Source organism: Schistocerca piceifrons, chromosome 4, assembly GCF_021461385.2.
Source record: "Schistocerca piceifrons isolate TAMUIC-IGC-003096 chromosome 4, iqSchPice1.1, whole genome shotgun sequence".
Classification (NCBI taxonomy): Eukaryota; Metazoa; Arthropoda; class Insecta; order Orthoptera; family Acrididae; genus Schistocerca; species Schistocerca piceifrons.
Window position 1 is genome coordinate 782,295,348 of NC_060141.1, and position 27,504 is coordinate 782,322,851.

The window sequence follows — 27,504 nt, forward strand, 5'->3', positions numbered from 1 at the left end:
GCGCATTACAACTCGACAATTGTCTCTACAGTTGTCGGTCAGCATTGGAAGTGCGTCTGCAGTGATCGACACTCTCGGATAGTCAAAGAGGTGCTCGCAATGGGTTCCACGAATGTTCACAGTGGGCCACAAGATCCACAGAAGGGCCATTTCATCTGAATTGTTGCAACGTATTGAGACCGACGGAGAGGCCTTTCTGTCACGGATTGTTACGTGGGAAAAAGGCTGGGTGCACCACTTTGCGCTTTTACCAGCAGGGAATACAGGGCTATTAGAAATGATTGAAGCGATTTCATAAATTCACTGTAGCTCCATTCATTGACATATGGTCACGAGACACTACAGATACGTAGAAAAACTCATAAAGTTTTGTTCGGCTGAAGCCGCACTTCAGGTTTCTGCCGCCAGAGCGCTCGAGAGCGCAGTGAGACAAAATGGCGACAGGAGCCGAGAAAGCGTATGTCGTGCTTGAAATGCACTCACATCAGTCAGTCATAACAGTGCAACGACACTTCAGGACGAAGATCAACAAAGATTCACCATCTGCTAACTCCATTCGGCGATGGTATGCGCAGGTTAAAGCTTCTGGATGCCTCTGTAAGGAGAAATCGACGGGTCGGCCTGCAGTGAGCGAAGAAACGGTTGAACGCGTGCGGGCAAGTTTCACGCGTAGCCCGCGGAAGTCGACGAATAAAGCAAGCAGGGAGCTAAACGTACGACAGCCGGCGGTTTGGAAAATCTTACGGAAAAGGCTAAAGCAAATGCCTTACCGTTTACAATTGCTACAAGCAACGCTTTGAATTTTCGGCGCGGTTGCAACAGCTCATGGAAGAGGATGCGTTCAGTGCGAAACTTGTTTTCAGTGATGAAGCAACATTTTTTCTTAATGTTGAAGTGAACAGACACAATGTGCGAATCTGGGCGGTAGAGAATCCTCATGCAATCGTGCAGCAAATTCGCAATTCACCAAAAGTTAACGTGTTTTGTGCTGTCTCACGGTTTAAAGTTTACGGCCCCTTTTTCTTCTGCGAAAAAAACGTTACAGGACACTTGTATCTGAACATGCTGGAAAATTGGCTCATGCCACAACTGGAGACCGACAGCGCCGACTTCATCTTTCAACAGGATGGTGCTCCACTGCACTTCCATCATGATGTTCGGCATTTCTTAAACAGGAGATTGGAAAACCGATGGATCGGTCGTGGTGGAGATCATGATCAGCAATTCATATCATGGCCTCCACGCTCTCCCGACTTAACCCCATGCGATTTCTTTCTGTGGGGTTATGTGAAAGATTCAGTGTTTAAACCTCCTCTACCAAGAAACGTGCCAGAACTGCGAGCTCGCATCAACGATGCTTTCGAACTCATTGATGGGGACATGCTGCGCCGAGTGTGGGAGGAACTTGATTATCGGCTTGATGTCTGCCGAATCACTAAAGGGGCACATATCGAACATTTGTGAATGCCTAAAAAAACTTTTTGAGTTTCTGTATGTGTGTACAAAGCATTGTGAAAATATCTCAAATAATAAAGTTATTGTAGAGTTGTGAAATCGCTTCAATCATTTATAAAAACCCTGTACATGCTCTTCCACAACTTTGGCTTTGGACATAGAGTGTGATGGAGACTACGTAGAAAAATAGGACATGTTGATGTATAGTGTCACCAAATCCTGACTCTGAACAACAAATACGTTCTGGGAAAAATATGTGGGGCATTACTTACTGAACGACCCTCTCCGCAGTGCACCATGAACAGCAGTTTAAAGACATGAAGGCAGAATTAAAATCTTTAGCAGCAAATCAGGCAACTACTGTGAGTGGTGTTTTACGGGTTAATACAGGAACTAAAAATTTTCTACGAACAATGGAAGACACCATCCAGCCGATTTTCTTGTGGAATGTGGAGATGGTTTTGTGAGAGGAGGGTCGGAGGAGGCAAAAATTAAATTCGCTAAAAGACACCCGGAGGCCAATGCAGAATCACGGGTAAAAGTTATGTGTGATTAATTTACTTCCTAAGAAGCGTCTGAGAGTAGTTTCCTGAACAAATCCTGGTGCTAAGCAAAACAAACACAACTTCACAATGTGTCCATAAAGTGACCAAGTTTCAAACGTGGAAGTGGGTCAATACGGGATTTTTGTGTGCGTGAAATGGTTACGTCGACGCATATAAAAAGTCTTCTGGGGGTGTTGATGTAGATTGAGACGCTCAGAAGATGGTTATCTGAATTTTTACAATGGAAATAAGTGCGCAGTCAGACAAATTCCACTGATGAGTTTTTGGATTTTACTGCGAAACCTGAACAGGCATTGAAATACAGGCAGACTGGAAAATGGGTAACAGAATCGAAACAATAATAGTATCCCCAAAATTCACAATTATCACCAGAGTAATTATTACCACAGCGGTAACAATCATTTTTAAAGCGAAACGGAAATGGGAATATTAACAAGGAAAATGAAATCCAGGAACGAAGATCTGACGGACAGTAGCCTCACGAAATGCAACGTAGAATACGAAATCAGGAAATTAGTGGTCGTCGAGTCTCAGGACCGGAGGAGGTGTAATAAACCTGTTATAACCAGGAATAACACAATAACCTCGTCAGTCTGGTTTATTAAATCACAAATCACTTTTTAACAATTATGTTAACCAAGCGTCTACCCAGGCTCACACTCAGAGGTAATGCATAATTAAAGTTTGGTTATCCCAATGTCCAAATGTGGATAGTGGGGTGCACGTCCCGTAATTATTCCCAAGTCCAGTGAAGTTCACTCTCTCCAAGTGAAGTCGCAAGATTTTCCCGCCGAGCAGCCAGGTAACCTCGAGTGGTGCGGCGAGTCATCCACAAGCAGCTGGAACACGACGTACTGCACTTCACGATGAGAACTGTCGTTTGCGGCGGCGGCTGTGTTTATATACGGCTTGCTAGTTAATGGAGCCGTCGGCTGGGGTCGCTGTTTTCCAGGGAAAACCAATCGCAATGTTTCCTGGCGTAGCCAATTGCTGTGTGATGACAAACGCGCGCGCGCGAAGGCGGCCAGCGATGGTAGCCGCGAGCCGCCCGGAGAAGTGCGGCCAGCGATGTATTTGGCGGCCGCGTACTGGAGCGCGTTGTTCGGTGTTTGTTAGAAGCGGTTATACCACAAATCCGTTGTTGAAAATGACAGGATATTTAAAAAATTCTATAGGTGTCGGATATTCGGCAAATAAACCACATATATTGGACGTTGTAAGATCCAAAAATGGAATGGGGAATAATTTTAAGCAGCGCAACCATAAGCTGGACACACGAAATATGGTAAAATGTGTTGAGTGATTCGATAATGATGATATGGGGGGTTCAGAATTCATTTTGTGAAAGCGAAGTGAGAGGTGGAGTAGTGCATGTTTGCTGAAAGATTCTGTGATCAAAAAAGAGGCAGAGGTAGATCTCATTTTGTTGGGGATGAAATGTGTGACTACTTGTAACAAGACAATTATAGTATTGTATCTGGTTGTAAAGTAGATGATTTTGTATCGGAGGAAGAAAATGAAGCTATCTGTGAAGGCGGCGAAGCTGTAATCTCGTCAGATGGAGATGAATTTTGTACTGTATCGACAGAACTATGTGTAGATATCTGTGAAGGTAGAAGACAAACTGTAGCAATAAGCACTATAACTAATGTACATCATCACCTGACTAAACCTATCTTTAATACCTGAAAAATTACAGGATGTTTTGCAGTATGATTCTCACTCAGAATCAGAATAATTTTATTAGAACTATAGAACTAAGAAATAATGCATCCAGAAGTGTTCTAGACATCTATTGGAAACCCATGAAGAGAGTTCGCTTTATTTACATAAATTCAGTAGAAAAGTAGGCAGTTAGTTTCCAAACGCAGTAACTAAAAATATTAGTTGAATGAAAAAATGTAAGAATTGCATATAGCAAAATGGTCAACACCATTCATGCATCCATATATTTATTCAAGGCTTGCCTCCTTCTTGTTTCATCTTTATCAGCGCATTCCTGTTCTCCTACTAATACTCCATCCAAAGTGGACCAAGAGTATACAGAGTCAAAATTTTCATTAGTTTAGCGTAAGTTTCGCTGATTCAATACTGATTACTCTTCTAACACAACAGCCACTGTTGTCTTCCAGGGAATTTCACATGTGGGAACAAAGCATGTGAATTTCTGCTACTGGTATTTTTGTTAATTTGTGCTGTAACCATTGTTAGGTTTGTAAATTGAAGAGAACAGCTCACAACTCATTGCACGGGTTATCCTTTCCTCCTTATTTTTCAGAACTAATAATATCTAAGAGAGCAAGTCTCATCACACATCTATCTGCATGCAATTGTCCCTAATGACATGAAATAACATGTCTCCATCAACATAACTGTAGATTTTAGTAAAATGAAATAAGTCAACAAAATTTTAAGATATGTATGCGTCAGGGAATCAGAAACAGACAAATTTGCGCTCGTTGCCTAAGGCTCTTGGCAACTGACGGATAAAATGTCGCTTGTGGCTTTGTTTCCAGCTGCTGCGTGAAGCGATATTCCTGAGGTTATTTAGAAAGTCTTGAGACACACGGTGTGAAGCAAACACAGATATCAACTGAGGTAAAGGTAGTCTTGTGTGTAACAATGGCAATGGCCGAAAAAAAAATAGTTTTCAATCACCATCGCCTGCGACATCTAACGCTGTCGTGACGATGTAACATCTCTGATACTACGTACCCTACAAATAATTGCCTATCATAAATTTGGGAGCAGAAGGTATTGTCAAGATTAAGTAAAAATTACTTTGTTGCCTTTCATAACATAGGAACATTAACAAATCGTAACTGCAAATAGCTGCCCCTAAATTTCATGGGGAATCCGAAGCGGTAAAAATGTATCTATTATACAAAACGCTCTGCGCTGCCAGGGAACCATTAAATACTCTAGAAATTTGTTCACAATTGGGACCGATACAGCACACTAATTCATGAGTGCGCTGCTTTATTGTTGGCTCACATAGCTACATAGCTTATTAACTGAAAATTTACTTTTGTAACACCATTTGACAGTTCTTGTAAGGAGGGGTAAAGTTTCTAGCATTCATATGTAAAAATTCTGACACCTTATTCCATGAGCTTTAGCCATCATGAGGTACGTTGAAGCACTCACCTGAGATGACTGGATGGTTTTCAGAGAAAATATCCTGGCAAGTTGTCTACATGAATCTCCTGCAATTTCGAAAGCTCTTGGAATGTTCGCTAGTCTTGCAAAACTTCAGCAATCCCAACAGTGACTTCTTCCATAAAAAACGACGCTTGCAAGATGTGATGATTAACTCTCTTTGTATACAGTTCAATGGATTTCCGCTACTGAAGCATCCAGGAGTATATAGCACACCACTGCGATCTATCAGTACATTTCAATATGAAATGTTACCATCTGCATGTTCGGGTTCTCTGTATTCAAGAATCCTTAACAATTTTACATTAAATTGACCTGCATACTTAATACCGGGATGAATTAAACTTCTTCTGCAGAAAGGAAAACCTGTACCCGGACTACGTGAATGTTGTACATACTTCTTTCTTGAAAATACTTCCTCTACGTACTCAGAATTAATGAGTGACATTTTGATACAAAGAAGAAAACGTTCATAGTTATAAAACTGGCAAGAAATGTGTATCACGGGTTACAATATTTAGACTTCTATTTTTCTTCGCTCTAATCTGCACGAAAGTTTTCGATCATTTTGGTGAAAGGAATGCTGTACTATTAGCCAAGCTGCAGTAAAAAAGTTAACGACTGTGTTTCAGTATCTTAAATTGTTACCAAAGTCGAGAATCCTAATTATTAAATACTCTATATCGTAGCCTTCCAAAATTAATTGCTGTAGACTGATTCGTGCCTATCTCTCGACATCGACAGGAACAACAAAACATCATCATAACAGTGTGTGCGCTTCCGAACAGGCATTGCTTTTATTCTGGAGATATCATCAATTCGTACTTAAAAAACGCTAACATGGTCGTCACGTACGCAATATCTACTGAATAAATAGTCTAGTGTTGAAATAATTTAATTTGATTAATTCGATGTCCCAAAAGTAACTGACTGAATCACATTCACCATTACCCGTAGCGTCCACCGAAATTCAGTCGTAAATGTACAATTACCATTTGTTCTGTGACTGTTCACATTTCTGCTAAGTTTTACTAGCATTGTAAATCTCCCATGAGCACTGTGCCACAACTTCGCTGCCATTAGCCCTATTATTTGGCAGTTACCAGGAGTACTCCGTGTATCAAAAGATTAATTTGTGGACTACCGCTAAAGTAATTGCGCGTTTTAACTCACCCAACACTAGCGTGTGTCGTCATTTAGAGAGCTATTCATCGCCACTGCAGATCCTTGTCAGCAGCAATTGTCGCTAAATATCGACACAATATGGCAATAGCTGCTTCCAAATTAATTTATTTCTGCACTCAGCTACCATTACAGCAATGTAATCTGCATCGAAGTTTTGACGCTGCAGCACATGCATTAACATATCCTGGAGTCACGTAGGCCAAATGCGCTGTAACTATACTCCTTACCAGTGAGATACTGTTAGAGCAGTATTAACTGTTAACTGACAGCTATAACTGTTACATGTAAGTTATTCAAATTTCTTTGATATATCGTAGATGCGGTGGTAATGAAAATTTTGTTAACTACACTAAAGTTCAGTTGTTCTGTAGAAACAATGATCGATCGAGCAATAATCTCTCGTTGTCAAGTGGTTCAAGTGGCTCTGAGCACTATGAGACTTAACTTCTGAGGTCACCAGTCCCCTAGGACTTAAAACTACTTAAACCTAACTATCTTAAGGATATCACACACATCCATGCCCGAGGCAGAATTCGAGCCTGCGACCGTAGCGGTCGCGCGGTTCCAGACAGTAGCGCCTAGAACCGCTAGGCCACCCCGGCTGGTCCGCGTTGTCAATAAAAACTAAGTCATAGAACTCTTGCATCGAACGATTTGTGTAGTTTGCACTCTTTTTAACACAGAAACTAGAGAGTTTGTAGAATGAACTAAAAGGTGGCTACACTGAGCCACAGCGCCAGAGATTGCGCCAAAGGGCATTATTCAGCCGCCTCCACTGGCAGTGCTTGTCGAGAAGTCGTGGTGGAGAGTGCTTGTTGAGAAGTAGCAGTAGGCAGTGCTTATTGAGATGTTGCAGTAGCGAGTCGTAGTTGAGAAGTTGCGGTAGTGAGTGCTTGTTCAGAACTTGTAGTATTGTTTTGACGGGCTACACACCAGATGTAGTTGGATTGGGGATGCTGTAATGATCAGAGTGTGCTTTTCGTCAATATATATGAAGGTAAAAAATTCCTTTTCTTTTATTATTTCAATGTCTTAAACAATAATGCCTCCTGGTCACAGGTTCAGTCAACAAAGCATCTGGCTCGTGTTCTTGTATTAGACTGTATTTCTGGTTTCTATGTGCAGTTATAGTATTTCTGTTTATTTTTTTTTATTACTTCAGTATAAATGGTATTTAAAATATCTTGTCGTATTGAGGAAGAACCGTGCCAGATGTGTACGTTGAATCACACTTCCACACACAGAACAGCGACTATTGTGCCTTGTTGTTTCGTAGGTTTTATAGTTGCTGGGGACTTAATTAATTAATTATGTTAAAGTAAATTTCCTTTCATTCTCTGTTGTTGTTCTATGCAGTCAGATTGCGTACAAATACTAGTCAGGGCCAACCGGTTACGAGACTGCGTAACCGGACAAACAGCGACTAAAATTAAAAATATTTGCATAATATATAATTAAGCCCCCATGCAGAACATTTAGTGAATAACACACGAGTCACTATTGTATCCCTTCCTAAAGCTATTTAATACGACTCAGATCCACAGAAGGAAAATACAGAATATAAGACAGTGTTTTATATAGCCTTTATATGGCTAAATGTTGTGTCATTTGTCGAATCCACTGAACCGGCTAACACCAGAGTAAAGCGGGGTGCTATCGATACACTTATTCATGAACATAATTAAGTTGGTATTTGAGAGAAAGTGGCCTCAGTTTTTTGCGAATGACGAAGTAAAAAGACACAGCTCCTCACAAAGATCGCAACTTGCAATGGGCGCTTACGTAACTCATCTTGTGTGGCATTTAAAAATGGTTCAAATGGCTCTGAGCACTATGGGACCTATCATCTGAGGTCATCAGTCCCCTATAACTTAGAACTACTTAAACCTATCGAATCTTAGGACATCACACACATCCATGCCCGAGGCAGGATTCGAATGTGCGACCGTAGCGGTCTCGCGGTTCCAGACTGAAGCGCCTAGAACCGCTCGGCCACACCGGCCGGACCCGCATTTAAAAACCACGTGGTTCGGTCGAAATACATGGAATCTTCAATTTGTCCGTATCAATATTGTTCAGTGTCATACTATAGCAATATCGGAATTAGAAGCTCCCTCTAGATCATCTAGATGGCTGATAAATGAATTCAAAACAAGCGCCTGGATATGGATTTGCACCAGCGATACAATACTTCGTTCGTCACACTATCGTAATTAATGAGCTGGGATGGTGTTTCTTTTAGTGGATTAAACCACAGTCAAAAGATTTATTTACACATTGTTACTTTCGTAATAAAACATACTTTATAACATTGGAATAAATGAGAAATTAAATATGATATGCTTGTAATCTTCATTTCGCAAAAAAATTTCAAGGAGGGATCTTTCATGTTAATAACAAATTTCCACAATGGTAACTACACAGGGTGTTCCATAAAGCTTCCAGGGGAGATGGGGCACATAATAAAGACTGAGATTTGCATTGCAACCCATGTCCGTAGACGTAAGGCGTAAGTAATAGCAGAGAACGAAGATCGGAAATTTAACAAAAGAGTGATTCATTAGAGACGTTTATTGGACATTATGAGTACGCATGGTGTACGACATGAACGCAGGCCTACTGCTACAACAGATGCTCGACGTTTGCAGCATCGGACGGCACGCATGCTTCACACCGACGGTGTGTTGACAGCCGGACATCCTCGAACGAACAGGGAGATTCTTCTGTTGTGGCTGCTGCGCAGACGATTCTTGCGGCTAGGTCAATTTCAGATCCCGCTGGATCGCGATACGTAAGAGATTTCACGGCTCGACGAATCCGGCGAGCGTGAGGGCCAGGGAACCGGTCCACCACACCCAATCCTTCGACAGCGGCGTGACCAGTTCAGATGCCTGCACACAGACAGTCGAAACTGAGCAGGCGCCCCTTTATGCTGGAACCACAAACTGCGCCTCGTATATGCTGCAACATCTTCAAGCAAGGCGGGAAGAGCCTGGACCAGAAACATCCGAAATTTCACGGCTGTCAAAGGGGATGATGAAAGGTACGCACGATAAGCAGTCGCCGACGAAACCGACCCACACATTAACAGTGAAATGTGGTGTAGCGTGATGCCGCACACCGTCGGGGTTTTCTGGTATCCACAAATGGCCTTTGTGGTGATCGAATACGACATCCCTAGTGAACAACATATAAATGAAGTACTACCCAAGAAGTCAATTTCGTTTTCAGGAAGGCTTTTCAACAGATAATGCTGTATATGCATTCACTGATCAGATATTGAATGCTCAGAGTGACCTAACATCACCCTTCTAAGATATTCTATGATCTCTCAAAGGCTTTTCATTTTGTGAATCATGAAGTTCTGGTAGATAAGCTTAATTACTGTGGTATGAGTGGAACAGTGCACAAATCCCGTAATTCGTAGTTATCTGTAAGAATGCAGAAGATTGAAATTAACAGTACGAATAGTTTACAGAAATGAACATAGTCCTATGATTGGGGAAGTATCAAGAACGGTGCCTCGCAGAGTTCAGTCTTGGGTACCATATTGTTCTTATCTGTATATATTATTGACTCGGTACTCTATATTTATGAATATGCTAAGCTAGTTCTATTCGCTGGTGGTAGAAGGATAGTAAATCACACCCAACAAACAAGAGTTAGCTGAGAAAACTGGAAACAGTGTCCCTCAGAAAATTATTGAGTGGTTCTCTGTAGATGGATTCTCACAGAATTTTCCTAAAACATGGTATATACAATTATGTACACTAAATGGCATAACCTCATTTAACCGTGCGACTGCTACGGTCGCAGGTTCGAATCCTGCCTCGGGCATGGATGTGTGTGATGTCCTTAGGTTAGTTAGGTTTAAGTAGTTCTAAGTTCTAGGGGACTGATGACCACAGCAGTTGAGTCCCATAGTGCTCAGAGCCATTTGAACCATAATGCCATTTATACATATAGACTCTGAACAGAAATCTGTTGCTGAAGCAGAATATCCTAAATATCTGGCTGTGTGCATTGATGAGAAATTGAATTGGGAGAACCAGTGATGTTCTGCTGAAGCGGTTATGTTCAGCTACATGTGCTGATAAGGTCACTGAAAAATTTGTCGATAAACATATCAGTAAATTAGCCGACTACGCCTATTTTCATTCACAGCTTTCATATGGCATCATATTTTGCTGTACTTCTCCATTGAGAGAAAAAGTATTCGGTTGGTCACGGTGGCCGAGCGGTTCTAGGCGCTTCAGTCCGGAAACGCGAGACTGCTACAGTCGCAGGTTCGAATCCTGCCTCGGACATGGATGTGTGCGATGTCCTTAGGTGGGTTAGGTTTAAGTAGTTCTAAGTTCTAGGGGACTGATGACCACAGATTTTAAGTCCGATAGTGCTCAGAGCCATTTCAACCATTTTTTAGCAACTGTAAATATAGCCCGCTCGGCTACCCGCGCCGTCTAACGTGCTGCTTCCCGAGCTGGAAGGCGTGCCGGTCCCCGGTACGAATCCGCCCGGCGGATTAGTGTCGAGGTCCGGTGTCCCGGTCAGCCTGGTGATGGTTTTTAAGGCGGTTTTCCATCTACCTCAGTGAATGACGGCTGGTTCCCCTTATTCCGCCTCAGTTACACTGTGTCGGAGATTGTTGCGCCAACACCGTTTCCACGTACGCGTACACCATAATTACTCTACCACGCAAACACTTGAGGTTATTCTCGTCTGGTATGAGACGTTAATTTTTGGAACACAACATACGACCAGCCTAGACACAGAAGTGATGACAGTTTCTGCAGGACCTGACCATCATTTTGCAGGACAATGCTCAAGCACGTACAGTGCAAGCTCGTACTGATTTGTTTCACTGATGGGGCTGCTAAGTGCTATACCACTTACTGCATTCCCATGACATAAGCCCTCGTGAGTTCAACGCTATATCTAAAGTGAAGGAAGCACTTCACGGTATTCGTTTCAGAACTGCTACAAATTCGTCGGGCAATAGACCGCGCCGCTCGAACTGTCAACACAACTGGCACTGCTGAGAGTGTCCTACGACTTCCACATTGCTGGTAACGGGTTATGAACAATGCTAGTGACTACTTTGAAGGTCAGTAATACTTTGAAACATGTATCTATTTTATACGAGCCGTAAATAAATAATTGCCACTATTTAAGTTCCAATCCCCGGACATCTTGAAGAAAAGTAAGTGGCCTTTACAATTTACTTAGCAATAACTCGTGGCCATTGATCCATCCATACTATAGAAATGGATGTACGTACATACATTTACCTGTATGTATGTATGTTCCACATCTGTTCCTAAACCACTGGACCGATTTCAATAAAACGTAGAACGGGTATCCCACACTGTTTGTAAAGGATCGCTGTCTGTTAAGAACTACCTAAAAGGAGTGAGAGCGAGGGTGGAAAGGCGGTGTAGCCCATGACACCAAAATATGCTTAGTTCATTCACCCGGTATTTGAGAATTAGAGTACCTAGTGACTTGTAACTTACTTTTCACATGATTTCCAAACTTCATGAAAATTCTCGCTTCACAGAGTGATAAAATTTAATTGCTTGCTACATTATCGTTGTTCATGCCGTGAAAGTTTCACTTGATTAATGAAGTTTTAATTTATTCCTTTGTTACTAATAACTGTACAAGTAAAATATTTTTCAGGCAGTATTCACATATACCAATGCAAGTACCAGCAAAATTCTATCTTTTACGAATCATTGTTCATGACATATGGTGTCAAATACTGAGATAAGTGAAAATCTACCGCACTATACACGACCTTACTTCTTTACTACTAACTCTATTCGCAACGCATTCCGTGGACAGTATCCACATATGCCACTGAATGTAGCGAGTGAAATATATCATTCTACGACACATATTTCAGGACATATGACATCGTAGACACTGAACTGTGGGAAAAACTGCAACATCAAATATGACATTTTAATTTATTTCTATTTACTACTGACTGTATTCACAACACATATCACAGACAGTAGACACGTATGCCGCTGGATGTATCTGTGTCATTGTATGATTGTATGGCATGGGATCCAAGAGAAACGACGTCATAAACGTTGACCTGCTTTGGATGGAACAGCAGGGTGAAATTCGCTGGAGATATAGGAGATATACGTTTCAAAATAGATGAGAAATATATTAAACATATGTGAAACACATTTGACATGTGTACGTGGGCAAATACAAGGGTAAAAAACTCATCTTCATCCCCTGGAACGATTTCAACTAAATATGAGACACGTGATATTGAAATGCTGTGGGTGTAAGAACCAAGAGGGTGAGGGAATGAGAAGATAGGGTGAGGGGGAAGGAGGTGATAGATTAGGTGAAGACTGGAATAAATACACACCAAGACAACATCGGGCACGCAGTTTGTATAAATCTAGTGATGAATATCTTTATGTTCTAAATGATCTGTATACACTTCTAAACGCAAGTGTTGTATCTACTGCTACATAGGAATGGTCGCCTTGGCCGTTTTTCACTCGGTAGGGGCCGTCGTGCAAAAGGTAGAATTTGAAAATCTTCTTTTCACAGTGTGTGAATGGAGCTAATTCTAGACCAGGAGAAAGTATCCATCTTTGGTTGTTGGGTTCGTCAGGGTACAGTCATGCTGTACTTTCCTGAATGGTTCCTTCCTCCTAATTCTCCTTAGAGCAACTGCTTATTTGGTTGATAGATATGGTTCCTGTATATGAAGGAGATAAACTCGCTGTTGTTCCACGTATCAAAAACAGGTGGAAAGAAAGGCACTATTGTGAGCTGTACCAACTTCTTTTAGTGCGTTCTTAGAAGTATTGTCGTCAAATTGACTACGAGATGTATCCGAACCGTTGTGAATTCAAATTCCCCGTCACAGTCTCCTGTTACCTCAACGTAATCAACAATAGCTAAACACAGCCCTTCCTGGAGCATCGTTTGGTTTCACAGAATGCCATGTGCGGTACCTTGTGCACTCCACTGCTCAATGGAGTATATTCTCTGCATTATCTCTTTCAGGGATGATTAGACTACAGTTAAAACTACTTTGTGATTAGCAAAATGCGATGAGGTGGAGCAGTGGTGCCGGTGTACCAAGGGTGCTACAAGTGGTTACAGCACAGACAACACTGACGGCATATGGTGCTCGAGAAAGAACTACGATTGCATGGCGACTGGTCCCTACGAGGCAGCTCTCTGCAACGTCAGTCATAGTCGTTTTAATCAGAGTAAGAAGGCTCTTTATAGGTGATTATTTCTATTTATAATTAACAGTATTCTCACTTATTTCAGACTCACCTATTTCAGACTTTTCACATTAAGTATCAACAAACATCTTTGGAATATGATTAAAAATATATTTTCTAAATATTTAGCTTTTTCATTTGCTACCTTACTGATCATTTAGTTTGAAACATACCACATATAAACTTAAAACGTTACCATTTTATCGTCAACTACAAAAACGTGTCACATCAATAATCATTTGAATAACACAAAAAGATTTACTTTGAAGGTTGTCATGAGTACTGCTTCGGTATTAAGTAGCATAGTATTATTGAATAGATAACCATGAATTCTCTGGAACGGCAATGTTTTGTGTCACGTAGGTTCAAATGGCTCTAAGCACTATGGGACTTAACATCTATGGTCATCAGTCCCATCGAACTTAGAACTACTTAAACTTAACTAACCTAAGGACAGCACACAACACCCAGCCATCACGAGGCAGAGAAAATCCCTGACCCCGCCGGGAATCGAACCCGGGAACCCGGGCGTGGGAGTGTCACGTAGAAACCGTAATTCTTGTGGCATGACACATCTAAAACCTGATCAAGTAATTTATGTAAAAAACGGCATCTTTAGGCCTTTGCCCTCCCCCTCTCGAGGTGGTCTGCCTCAAATGACATGTAAAATGGTGCTTGATTCGTCTAATAATCTGTAATTTTTTCTCTAGTTGCCGATTTTCTCCATACTGGCGGCTGGACTTGTTTGCGAAGGTGTTTCCTTTGTGGTAGCGGAACACAAAAATCTTCGATTGGAATTGGGTGCACAGGAGGTCAGCTTTGTCCTGATATCAGAACTGCACGTAGATTTTATTTGTCCCGTCTGGCATATTCTAATACTAATGGTCGTCGTTAGCCAGTTCGTTTGCCTGCTTATCGTTTCTTCAGTGGAGGTTGTCGGATGTTTCGCGCTGTTGTTTAGAAGGGAGCTGTGGTGTCACCGCCAGACACCACACTTGATAGGTGGTAGCCTTTAAATCGGCCGCAGTCCGTTAGTATACGTCGGACCCGCGTGTCGCCACTATCAGTGATTGCAGACCGAGCGCCGCCACACGGCAGATCTAGAGACACCTCCTAGCACTCGCCCCAGTTGTACAGCCGACTTTGCTAGCGATGGTTCACTAACAAAATACGCTCTCATTTGCCGAGACGATAGTTAGCATAGCCTTCAGCTACGTCATTTGCTACGACCTAGCAAGGCGCCATTACCAGTTACTATTGATGCTGTAAAACGTGTACCGTCAAGAGCGATGTTCACCAAATGGATGAAAGTTAAGTATTCCAGCAGCTACGTACGTCTTTTGTTAGTCTTATTTCCTTGACCTGTTCCAGACCTCACGCCAGCCTGCGTGAGCTAAAACACGTGCCTTTCGGCTTCCTCTCATAGTGGGTTGGCTGTCTTGCCAATCCGCAACAGGAGCTGCTTTCAAGCACTACCGCCGTTGTCGACGCTCATGTCGCGGCTCATTAATAGTGCGCGTATGAAATGCTGTGGAAACGTAATCTTCCTAGTAACCGTGTAACTCATACATTTCTGATTCGGATTTTGGAGATGATCAGATTTACTCCGAGGCTCGTGTTATCGTACTTGTTCACGGGCATTGCAGCTTCGGTTGTCAATGGGCAACTGACGCCCCCGATTACGATCCGTCGGGACCCCGCTCCCGATGTCTTTGTTTGTCTTACCTATGGAACCGCTGCTTTGGAAGCGGCTCCCCCCGTCGGAGGTTCGAGTACTACCTCAGGCATGGGTGTGTACGTTGTCCTTAGCGTAAGTTATATTATGTAGTGGGGCGACCGATGACCTCAAAAGTTTAGTCCCATAGAATCTTACCACAAATTTCCCATTTTCCTGCGTTGGAAGTCTGCTTCCCAGCTTCAGAGTCGGACACTTTATCGAGGGAGCCTCGCTGTTTGCGCGTACACTGGTGAGGTGATGGTTTTACTCCGTCCACGTGCATAGATACCTCTGCTCAAGACTATCATTGATGATTATTGCCGTGTCTCGAGACTGCTACTTAACGACGGCAAAAGTTAACTTCTTGATTAGTGGGGTTTCGATGGAGCATTTACCACGTGGGGCACTGCTGTGTACCGACATACGTCACTGGGAGCTGTTATTGGTCGTTGTCCGCTCCAAATGGCGACTGTCATTTGGAAGCGGTTACTGAGCGGTTCTGAGGGTAATGCTGGAAATTGAATAACATTTTCTTACCCTTCTTCTTATTTGGTCTTCAGTCCAGAGACTGGTTTGATGCAGCTCTCCATGCTACTCTACCCTGTGCAAGCTTCTTCATTTTCCAGTACTTACTGCAACCTACATCCTTCTGAGTCTGTTTAGTGTATTCATCTCTTGGTCTCCCTGCACAATTTTTGCCCTCCTATACCAAATTCTTCTTCTTAAGGTATGAATTTTGGATACGCATGTGTTGTGGAAGGAATATTACATCGCACAACTTTTTCCCCTTCTCTCAGTGATGAGTAGGAAACTGAAGCAGTAGTCCGGTCGCTTTTTATTTTGGTCGATTTTTATGGACACGTCATGCATTCTTGTTGCTATATGAGACTGTGACGAAGCCATGTTGAGCCGGCCGGTATAGCCGAGCGGTTCTAGGCGCTTCAATCTGAAAACGCGCGACCGCTACGGTCGCAGGTTCGAATCATGCCTCGGGCGTGGATGTGTGCAATGTCCTTAGGTTAGTTAAGTTTAAGTAGTTTTAAGTTCCAGGGGACTGATGACCTCAGATGTTAAGTCCCACTGTGCTCAGAGCCATTTGAATCATTTTTTGAAGCCATGTTGTCTCGGCGGGTCTATCTTACATGTGTGGCGCACCATTTTGGTGATCACTCAGAACTTATATAACTTGACGTCGCTGCTATACATGTTAATCGGTCCAGTGACTCTTCGTCGCCGTGTTGACGTTGGTCTTCTGAATTTTAAGCTGAGACACATTCGAGAGTTCTACGTAGGCGTGACGTCTTTGAGAGCGGACATATTGCTGCGGCCGAAGTTCATGACCAAGTTTTTGTTGACGCGCTGGGAAGGGACTCCCTGCCCCGATCCCGTTGAACAATTATCACTTCGAATATCGTGGAAAATTGTGTGGACCAACAAAAGCCTTCTGGAGCTGCAGTGACCTCCAGCTGGTACAGACTAGTCAACAATTTGATTTCCGCTAACGAGCGTCTGTATCGTACTGGGACTAGTAGCACAGATAAACGAGGAAGGTGTGCGTCCCTAGATATGCAGCAGCGCCGGTTTACTTTTCCTGCTCATGTAGCAAACTAGTCCTGGCTCAGGAAGCAATTGGCTTTCCTCAGTCAACTGATAAAATTCTGCAGCGGCTACTTCTTTTTTCCTGAGGACAAAGACTAAAATCATCACATGGTTGGTTAGTCGCTTTGTACATTTTGTCGTTACTGATGAGGGTTACGATGAGCGTTGGCTATTTCGCCAGTCTACGTCTGCGGTTTAATGGTCCTGCTTGCAATTGCACCGATTTCGAGGAGTCTTTGCCAGGATGCTGAATCTTACCTTTCAAAGAGAGGGTTTCCGATAGTTCTGGCAGCATCTACTGCTTTAACTGTGCTTTTGTTTTCACGTCCCTGTATTTCCTCTGAATTTTTTCCTTTTGCGCTATTCGTGATACCTGCCCAACATGTCTCCAACAGCCTGAAGCTGGCTGGGTTGCATACTTTTCGTAAAATATATTTCCTGTTGGCACGAATATTCAGATTCTTCTAAGAGGGAATTGAAAAACAAATTATATACGGGAAAAGCAGTAAAGAGCGTGGCTGTGAACCGGCATTGTGGGATCGAATCTCGGTGAACCTACTGATTCTTCACTCTTTGTTGAAACCTAGCTTTTAACTCTCAGCGAAGTGACAAACAACACGTGGTTCGGAAAAAAAGATAGCCATGATCGCTAAAGCACACCTGTGCCACGACACTCGTCTCAGAGTTAAGGCGGTGATGGTCTAGTATTATGCAGGCAACGGAAAAAAAAGTGGTGGAATGTATTTCCTGTCACCAGTCTTTGAGCTGATGTTCAGGATTATATTCCTAACCTTTCCACATATGAGGGCATGTGACAGAGTTGATGTGATCCCTCAGTGGAATAATTACATTAAGCGCAGCGGCCACCTTAATGCTATCTGAGAGAAAGAGCAACAGGTTTCACCATATCCTTGCTCTCATCATCATCATCCAACAAACATAACTCCAAGCTTTTATTACACTCTCATTCACTGCAAAGATGCACGTAAGACCCAACACTCACATACCTGTATAGAAATGTGGTTCTGCGGCGGCAAAAGAAAAGCCTTTGCGACTAGGTGGCTGAATGCTGGGCTTTCCAAGCCAACAATGCTATTTTTTGCTCCTTCTGCTGTGTCGCTGCTTTTCGGGGTATTCAGGGTGCGAAGGTCTCTACGTTAAAGTTTCACCCGTGGACATCCAGCATTTAAATGCTCAAGAAAGAAACCTTTAACGTTAGCTTCGGTTGACTTTTATAAACGACGAAAGTAATGCCAACGGCCATTGCCAATGGTGAAGTGTCCATTCCCTAGTCAGCTTCATATGAAAAATCTTCTGCTTTTATCACAATCTTGTTACACACTTTGTCACCTCTCCACATAAAATACCGACCATACCATACCATATGCTAAGAAAGCGCACTAAAAACTTTGATCTTCTCCATCTCTAAATGCGACTCGCTACTACGTCCTCCCACGTGCTAGCCTCTTTTTCACAGAGCGGAAGCAGCATTCCGCGTTCTCAATTATTTTTGGATGTATTCAGATCTCTGTCTCCTCCTACTGTTTTTACTCTCTACAGATTCCTCTAGAACCATATAAGTTACTCCCTGATATCTTAAAACGTATTAACAATCCTATCCTTAATTCTGTGGAGCAATTCCTTATTTCTTATCTTACAAGTATCACATCAAAAAGCTAGTTATCAGTTTCTTTCACCTTTGGTTGTTCATAATCAAACAGGAACGCATTATCTATGTTGGTGCTTACACATTCCAATAATCTATGAGCCGCAGCAAACAGTTGTTAGGAAAGAGCCTCTACACATCCACGCTAATCGGCTACCACGAAGTAATTGTTACCGTCTGAACAATTATAGCTCACAGCCGCCATTCTGTTTATACGTCTATGTTACAGTAAGATCACTGGAATTTCCTGCACACCTCGTTTATCCATCCTTGAAACATGTCTGCTATTACCGTCGACTTGTTCCGTAAGGGTGCAACGAGTATGACCAGCCATACTGCTGTTTCTCCAAGGAACCATGAACTTGTGTCATGTGGCAAGAGTGTCTGAGAAGTAGCGTGCTGTATATATCGATCAGGGCAGGGACTTTGCTTTGCAAGAGCCAACAAGAGGCCTTCCTGTGTGTTTTGGTTAGGGAAGAGCAGCGGAAAAGACATTCTGTCAGGTTTAGTTCTCACCTAGTCAAGGATACGTTATGGATGCTCATCTGCGCATTTTTCACTTCAATTTTTTGCCAGACATATTGTGTCATGTTCTTCCACAGAAAATTCTCATGTTGTGTGATTGTTTAGCATTCCTTTGTGTTAGGTTGGGGAACAGGGACCCACGTGTGTTTCTCACATCCGTGAGTGAACCGCTGGACTTAGGGAAGGCAGGAAAAGGTGTGGACTTGGCCTAATCAGTTACCGTTTGTTGCACAGTAAACACATAAACTTAATACTTAATTTAAGGAAATAGTTTTTCAAAAATAATCATCCAAAAAAATTTACTGTAACACAAGCTACACTGATGCCTGAAGGCCTTACTAAGAAAGAATTCAAATTATTTGTAGGCTGAAGGCCACGAGCAATACTTCAAAACAACTAACAGCTGAAGGCCTGAATTACAAATGAGGAAGAAAATTACACATTAAAAATACCAAAATAATTTTTTAAAACAATCATTATAAAAGTCAACTGTAACACAAGGTACAGTCACTGCAGAAGGCCTTAATAAGAAAGAATTCAAAATTATTTGTCGGCTGAAGGCCACCAGTAATAGGAATAATTTAAACAAAATTTTATTTTTCAACAATTGACACTGTCAGACGAAATAAAAAAGTGAGTGATACACAGGCAGTGCTCCCAGGATCGACCTGAGAAAAGTCCCTACAGCTTCGTCACAGGTTAGACAGGTAGCCAAGAGTTATGCTCAACTAACAAGATGGCAACTCAAACTAGGGACAGCTTAAACGTCGATCAATCCTCTTACCGAATCCACCTCACGTGTGATAACCAGTACAACGATGGAATAATTTAAGTGACGGCGAAAGGACAGATAGAACTACATCTCCTGAATCAGGTGTTTAAAACATCTAAAGATAGATGGAACCACTACGACGAAGATAGGCGCCGGCCGGAGCGGCCGTGCGGTTCTAGGAGCTACAGTCTGGAACCGAGAGACCGCTACGGTCGCAGGTTCGAATCCTGCCTCGGGCATGGATGTGTGTGCTGTCCTTAGGTTAGTTAGGTTTAATTAGTTCTAAGTTCTAGGCGACCGATGACCTCAGAAGTTAAGTCGCATAGTGCTCAGAGCCATTTTGAACCAAGTTAGGCAAAAGAAACCACAATCCTCAACACGTCAAGTAGGCTGTGGAACTGCACATCGTTCCGGACAGCATCGGCAAGACGATGAAAAGTACACTGCCGCAAAAATACACTAACCGCCAGGGCAGGTAACTGGGACGTTAGCGGCCACAGGGCTGAAAAATACCGCTGGTTGCACTTCACCAAATAATGAAACAAAATTTAAAAAGTAACAACAGGCAGCTAATAGATTCCACCAACTCGATCCGCTCCACTTGTTGCTGTTCATCTCACGTCGACCTTGCGAGCAGCAACACATGGACAAATGACGTGATCACAAAATAATTAACGTTTCACTACTGGATTAATGTTCACTCAACTGGAGGTGCTGGGCCCGGTGGATAACGAGGTTGTGGCCCTTGCAACTACAGCCCCGCGATATGGCAGTGCCTATGTGCCGCCAGCAGTCCCAGCATGTCCCCGCACTGCCTGACCTCTCTACTGCTCCGTCCCATCTAAACTTCCTACACACCCGACCCGTAAAACACTTCACGTCCTTCCAAAGATAGTACAGGTACTAGATACCGAAAAACGCTACTGCTGCACTCGCAGACAGACAACACTGGCAAACGTAGTGGCGCCAGTAAACTGAAGAAGAAAACAGTGCCAGACCTCTCTGCTGCCCCGTCCCAATTGAACTCCCTACACACCCGACCCGTAAAACACTTCACGTCCTTCCAAATATAGTATAGGTACTAGATACCTAAAAACGCTGCTGCTGCCACTCGCAGACAGACAACACTAGCAAACGTCGTGGCGCCAGTAAACTGAAGAAGAAAACAAGACGCCACTATCCCTATTACACGATGCCAACCTACCAGTGGCACCAACGTGAGCTGCACACGGCTCAGTGAGCATTCGCGGGAATCAAACTCAGTCTCTAATCGTCAGTAGATAAAATGCTACGATCGCATGCATTTTTGCTGGTGTTGTAAAATTCGGGATTTGATGACAGTTATGGATTGCCTGGAACGGTTTAGAATCGTTTTTATGGTGCTCCCTATAATGTAGCTGAAGTCTCAAATTTTGGACCCTCTTTGAAAAAGAAGCTATATTCATCTTTGCATAGTATTTAAAATTCCCTCTGTTTGAGGATGATACCTCTTTCCTTTGTATATTTACGATTAGTGTGGGGTCTCTCACGATATCTTGTCACATTTAACAAGTGAGACCAAAATTAAAATAACTCTCGTTGTAGCGGCATGCATTACTCGTTTGTCCTACTATTTTCAGCTCCGCGGTAAGTACTAGTTTAGAGCAGTGAGTCTGAATACAATTGCGCAGACAGTATCGTCTTCAGGTCAGTCTACAGGCGAATATTGTCGGTAAACAATATAGCTCAAATGCGATTTCCATTGATATTTATGTTTATATCGTACAGGTGATAAAGGTAAGATAGGTCCCATTACACAGAGTAAATCTACAGAACTCCTTGTTAACACTGACAGAGTTCTTTTCTTTTTTTTTTTTTTTTTTTTTTGAAACACAGTAAAGATGGTTACGTTTGAAACGTCCCCTTTGAACAATTATATACGACTGTGCTTAACCTGACACACAATATTTTTAGCGCAACGCAATCTGACTTTCAAAATTTCCTACTAAAGAATGGCCCTGACAAACATTAAACTATACCTTTCACAAATCACATACCTCACAAAAATCTTCGCTGCTCAAGCTACTGCAATACAGCGAGCGCCACTACTGCCAGCTAAATAAAAGATTCAAACTACTGAAGGCACTAACTACTGATAGGGATAGTTAGCAAATGAAAGATATTAATAGAGAACAAACAATGTATTTACCTTGATATCATCATATATAAATATATCAGTTCATGAAAAATTACAAAACTCCGCCATCTCTCTCCCCACATCCACCACTGCTGGCGGCTCACCTCCAACTGCGCAACGTTACGCGCTGTTCACAGCCAGCTGCCGCTGCCCAACACTACAATGGCAGACAACAATGCAAACTAGCCACAGGCTGCACACAGCACAGCCAGTGATTTTCATATTGAGCGCTACGTAACGTTGCCAATAAGAAAACATAAACAGCCTACTTACATAGAGAAAACATAAACAGCCTACTTACATACAGAAAACATAAACAGCCTACTTACATAGCCCCCATGCTCCCTACAAAAAATTTTTACAAATGGTGTTGGGCACTGGCCAATACAGATTTGACAAAAATTTTTCACAATTACAGTAACAAAGATATAAAATGCACACACTTATTGATACAATGTTGGTCAAAAGCTAAAATTTTCTCACAGTCTATAAAGACAGTCTTGATCATTCATCACAGTGAAACTGCCGTTTCTTTTCTCAAAGTCTGAGCAGTAAAAGACAATGCACACAGAAGTAGTGGATTTCCATGCAGTCTTGAAGAAGTAGTGTTGTCCTTCCAACGGAAAGACAGTGCTGACTCTTGACATGCTGACAGGTAATGGGCCACAACAGAGCAAACCCACAACAGAGTTCATTCGACGTTTTGAAGAATATTGTTAGGTAGGTCATCACAGAGCAGACCCACTGGAGTCCTGGTAGAGATTGTGGTATTGGTGGGCCACCAGAGGTGCAGACCCACTGCAGTTCTTGTAGAAATAATGGCGTTGGTAGGTCATCATAGATGCAGACCCACTGTAGTCCTTGTAGAGATAATGGTATTGGTGGGCCACCAGAGGTGCAGACCCACTGCAGTCCTTGTAGAAATGGCCAGCAGCCATCTGTTGCGATTGTGCAGGTGCACATTCACCATCGAAGAGTCTTGCGGAGAATATAGCAAGTCCATAAACCACCACTTGTGCACTCACAAAGTTTCTGGAATTGTCCTTAGATCCAGCAATGCTGTTATCCAGTCCCTTGCTGAGTTATTAACACACGTGCAAACACTAACAGTCCCTACTTCTCACATATTGTCCACATACTATGACCAACAGAAACGTGTGCAGTGAAATGTAACTAACAAGTTAATAATGTCATGAACTGGTGACAATTACAATTTTATAACATAAGAATAGAATTACAAAGGTACAAAATACATCATTAAAAACATAACAATACAGGTAACATTTGTAGTAAAACAGGCGTTACAAAAGAATAGAAATAAACATATACATCAGTGTTACAAAAATAATGACATAAGTACATACATAAAATAATGAGAATAGTTTTCGAAACATTAATTTCACACATGAACATTGAAACAGAACAGAATTGTAAACAACTTTACAAAGAAAATAACATATTATTAATGCAACTTATATTTGAGGATAACAGTATTCCTCCTCATAGTGAATATAGCTTAGTATTAGAAGAGAAAAAAATTCTATGAAACAGTACACAGAGACAGGAAGAAAACAAATACTCAAGGGTACACAAACACATAGTGGGATAACACCAATAGGAAAGGACAGGGTTCGTTTTTAGTGTAACATTTGGTACTGCAGTCCAACCCAAAACTTCATATATCTTTCCTCTTATTTCATCCTTTGTTTCCACCAAAAAAATTCTATCTAAGCATGCTTTCTGTATTTATATGTTCACACATTTCTTACCTCAACATTTATTTCCAAGAAAATCCTACCTAAACCTGTTTTCTCAATGCATTTCTTCCAATTCATCGCAACTCATTCTCTTAGAGGCTACCCCCTCTTAAGCTAACTTAAATCTACTGAGCTCAGATGCTAAACTAAGGGACGAGGCAATGCAGCAGCACAAAACATGTAACACAAACAGCAATGACCAAAAAAATGCAGAGTGCAAAGCAAGCAGCAGTAAATCTAATTTACAGATAAAATGCAAAATTACAACTAATATGAGCCAATGTGCAGCAACATGAAAAATCAATGAGTAGTAAAATTGGCTTAGCAGAGTAATGTAATGTGAAATTTAGTAGAACTATGCCTGGCAAACAGCAATAGCAAATGCAATAACTTATATCTAAACATGACATAGCTCAAGCAGAAAAAATATTACAGTAAAAACAACAATGCAGATAAGGGAAATGTATGATCACATCTTAATGTCTAAGTAATTAAAGTTTTGCACCACAACAACTGATTGTAAAAAGAAATATTACCATGTACTTGAAAAGAAAATTATAGATGCAGTTACTGGTATTAGTCCCTTCTTATTGTTCTTTCCTTTCCAAGTGCCCCTTTTTTAAAGAATGTGGATCATAAAATAATTATTTAATAGATCTGTTGACAGAAAGTGTTCACATTAGCAAATGCATTTTATTTTATAAAAGCAATGCTGCAACACAGCTGGAAAACAGATGTCAAATGAAATAAGCAACTATGAAAAGCAAAGCATAAAAATATCATTCAGTAGTCATGTGACATTTCGTAAGTTAGTAGAAATTCTCTCAACTCTCATAGAAAGACGCTTGTCATAATCAGGTGTGCAGATGTAAAAATATTTCTTGTCATTTTATTAGGCATTTCAGTAAATATCGTAAATTAAGAGCTAGTGTAATCATATGTTTTCAAGTAACGAGGGTGTCGCATTAGCGATGAAAGGCACACCCTAATGGCTTGTTCTCCAGGTGTTTGACACGTCCCACGTCCCCTTTTTTTTCTACCTGTGCCGCTGAAAAGGGCTCGCAATAATGGCTTTTTCTCCAGGCGTCTGACACAGCTGGGTGCCCGCGACGCATTACGTGCAGGTGGTCACTTAACTTTCTTACGGAAATATTTACCGCTACAGTGGCAGCCTCACATAAAAATATTTCACAGGTCAAGAATTAGCGTTGCAAATCTGTAGAAACAAAATCCTATAAATATAAGTGTCCAAAAAAAATATTGGTCAGCATTGTGATACAGTCACACATTTCATAACTCTTAAAGTACGTTTCTTGGTTTCCAACATCCTTTTCATAAATCAGAGTCCCTAAACACTACTCATTATTCCTTACCTCATTATACATATACATATTCGTCGACACTTCTTCAATATTTCATCATGAGAAATACGTAGCATAATAAACATTCCTCAACAACATAATACACATCGTCGTCGTAATAATAACATCATAACACTTCAGTCAAATCTCAAAATCGTCGTAACTTCCTCCAATAATTAAAAAAATTCTCTGCTCATGTCAAAAGTGTCAGCTGCCTCAAACGTACTTTAAAAATCATGATCTCATACCAAATACATCATTCAAAGCTCTCATAGTATCACAATGATTCCGAAAAAATATGAACAGTTTACAAAGTACAGACAAAATACAGTTTCATAAGTGTGAAGTTATCCAACGGTGTAATTGCGTAAACATCTGTCACTGATGTAGTAAAAAACATGTTTATCTCTCAGTTAAATGATCAGATAGCTGTGTAATTTGTGTGTTAGAGAAATATGGTACCGATGTGTAAAGTTGTATAAGCAAATACCATATTAGCTAGGGCTCCTTGTGCTTGCCAAACACATGGTACACAAAGTAAGCGTGTACCCCCCTGAGGATAAATGTAATTATACCCTCAGGTGTTACAAATTACAGCAATGGAATGAAATGTATCACGGAAAACTTTCTTTGTAATTAAAAAATCTTTGAAAATAAGTGTTTTAAGTATAAGATTAATCACTCAAATGCGTGTCCTGTAGCGCTAAATGCGCGTCTTGCTGTAAGATAATTCTGTGGAACTGTCGTAGTTATCGTCCTCTGTAAGCAAAGTTCTGCTAAAGTCAATGTACTTACCTCATGATACACAAAAGTGAAATGCTTTGCGTATAGATATCTTAGTTATTACGCTTATTGCCGTGATGAGGAAAGTACTGTACAGTAACGTATTGTTATGCCACGAAAAAGGCTGTCTCATTGTTGCTATACCACAAAAGTTACTACTAAAACATGTTTTTCTTCCTAGAAGAATTCAGAAAACTGTGCAGATATAAAACAGATACACTGCAAAAGCAACATTGTAAATTGTCACTCATTAGTAGCGTCGTGATAAAAATCGTGTAGCTGTCACATAAACTAACCTCTGTGTCATCTGGTATCTCTCAGAAAGTACTTTAAATCCCAAATGTATTTTCAAGTAAAGCAAAATGTTGCATGAAAATCTCATTAGCAGTACTGGTAAATGTTCTAATCGTACAACTAACAAGCAAGAATGTACACACACAATTACACTGTGTCGTCTGTTCGCAATAACAATGCATTCGTAATTTCTGTTTAAATAATTTCTCTTGGTTCTTGGCTGGATATTGAACTTCAAACATTGTTGCATGGTAACAGTTTCTAAAGCATACTAGTAACGTGAAGTGAAACGTTTTATGGCAAAGACAAAGTTAAAAGGCAGATTATCTGTCAATAAATGGTTTTACATGAGAAATGTGGTGTAAACGAGGGATTTCATGGAGCAATATTGCAAATGTTGTAAGTGCACCATGAGGTAAGGACACCATGAAACTACCACCAACTGCTAAGCCATGAGTGAAGTTGTCGAATGCATTAGCCAGCAGATTCAGGTAGCCACTCACCGAGTCGAAGCGCTTCCCGGCTCCAGATGTCTGGCAGCAGGTGCAGGAACACATCGCCCAGCAGACAGCCCACTGCGAAGCTCAGCAGCACCTTGAGCGTCCGCGAGCCCCCCTCTTCTGATTTTATGTTGGCTCCTTCTTCGATGGGGATCACAAGAAGAGGAAATATTCCACTAAGTCCAATAAATGTTGATCCGATCAGTGAGAAAACCCATGGATGATACTCAAATCCTGAAATGCCTGAAGATATGGCAAGCAAAAGTGAACTCGGAATTAAATCAGAAACCATGTCCTTATAGGCATACCACAATTCCGCCGAATTATTAGACTGACAACTTATGAGAGACGCACTATCAGTCGAGCACATTGTCTACTACAGTAATTTTTAAAGTTGTCACTTCCTACTAAATGCACGAGACCACTTATTAAGTTCTAACAGCAGAGCTGCCGCTCATGTGGTATGATTAATGTTTGCGTTCTCCTCTAAAAGAGAATGATAGCTTCAGATATGACCACTGGCCATCGACGAACAAAATCAATGACCGATATGAATAAAACAAGCGCTCTCAGATAATGCTAAAGTGTAATCTGATTATGTTATTTGTACACGATTTCAAACTGCTCACACACACTGGTGCACAGCAGTTTGTGAACTGCCGACTGAGATTACATCCCTTGTGTTTACAACGACTACGTAACTCACGAACTCGTCGGTCTG

The 27,504-nt window shown here is 41.5% G+C and overlaps 1 protein-coding gene across 1 annotated transcript; it reads right to left on the reverse strand.

Moving 5' to 3' along the window:
- Positions 1–2,776: 2,776 nt before the first annotated feature.
- Positions 2,777–27,474, reverse strand: LOC124796167 (zinc transporter ZIP13-like). The gene is given in 3 exon segments (XM_047260258.1): positions 2,777–3,109; positions 26,631–26,786; positions 26,788–27,474. Coding segments are annotated over 3 exon segments (777 nt in total). The 5' UTR covers positions 27,076–27,474.
- Between the last annotated feature and the right edge of the window lie 30 nt (positions 27,475–27,504).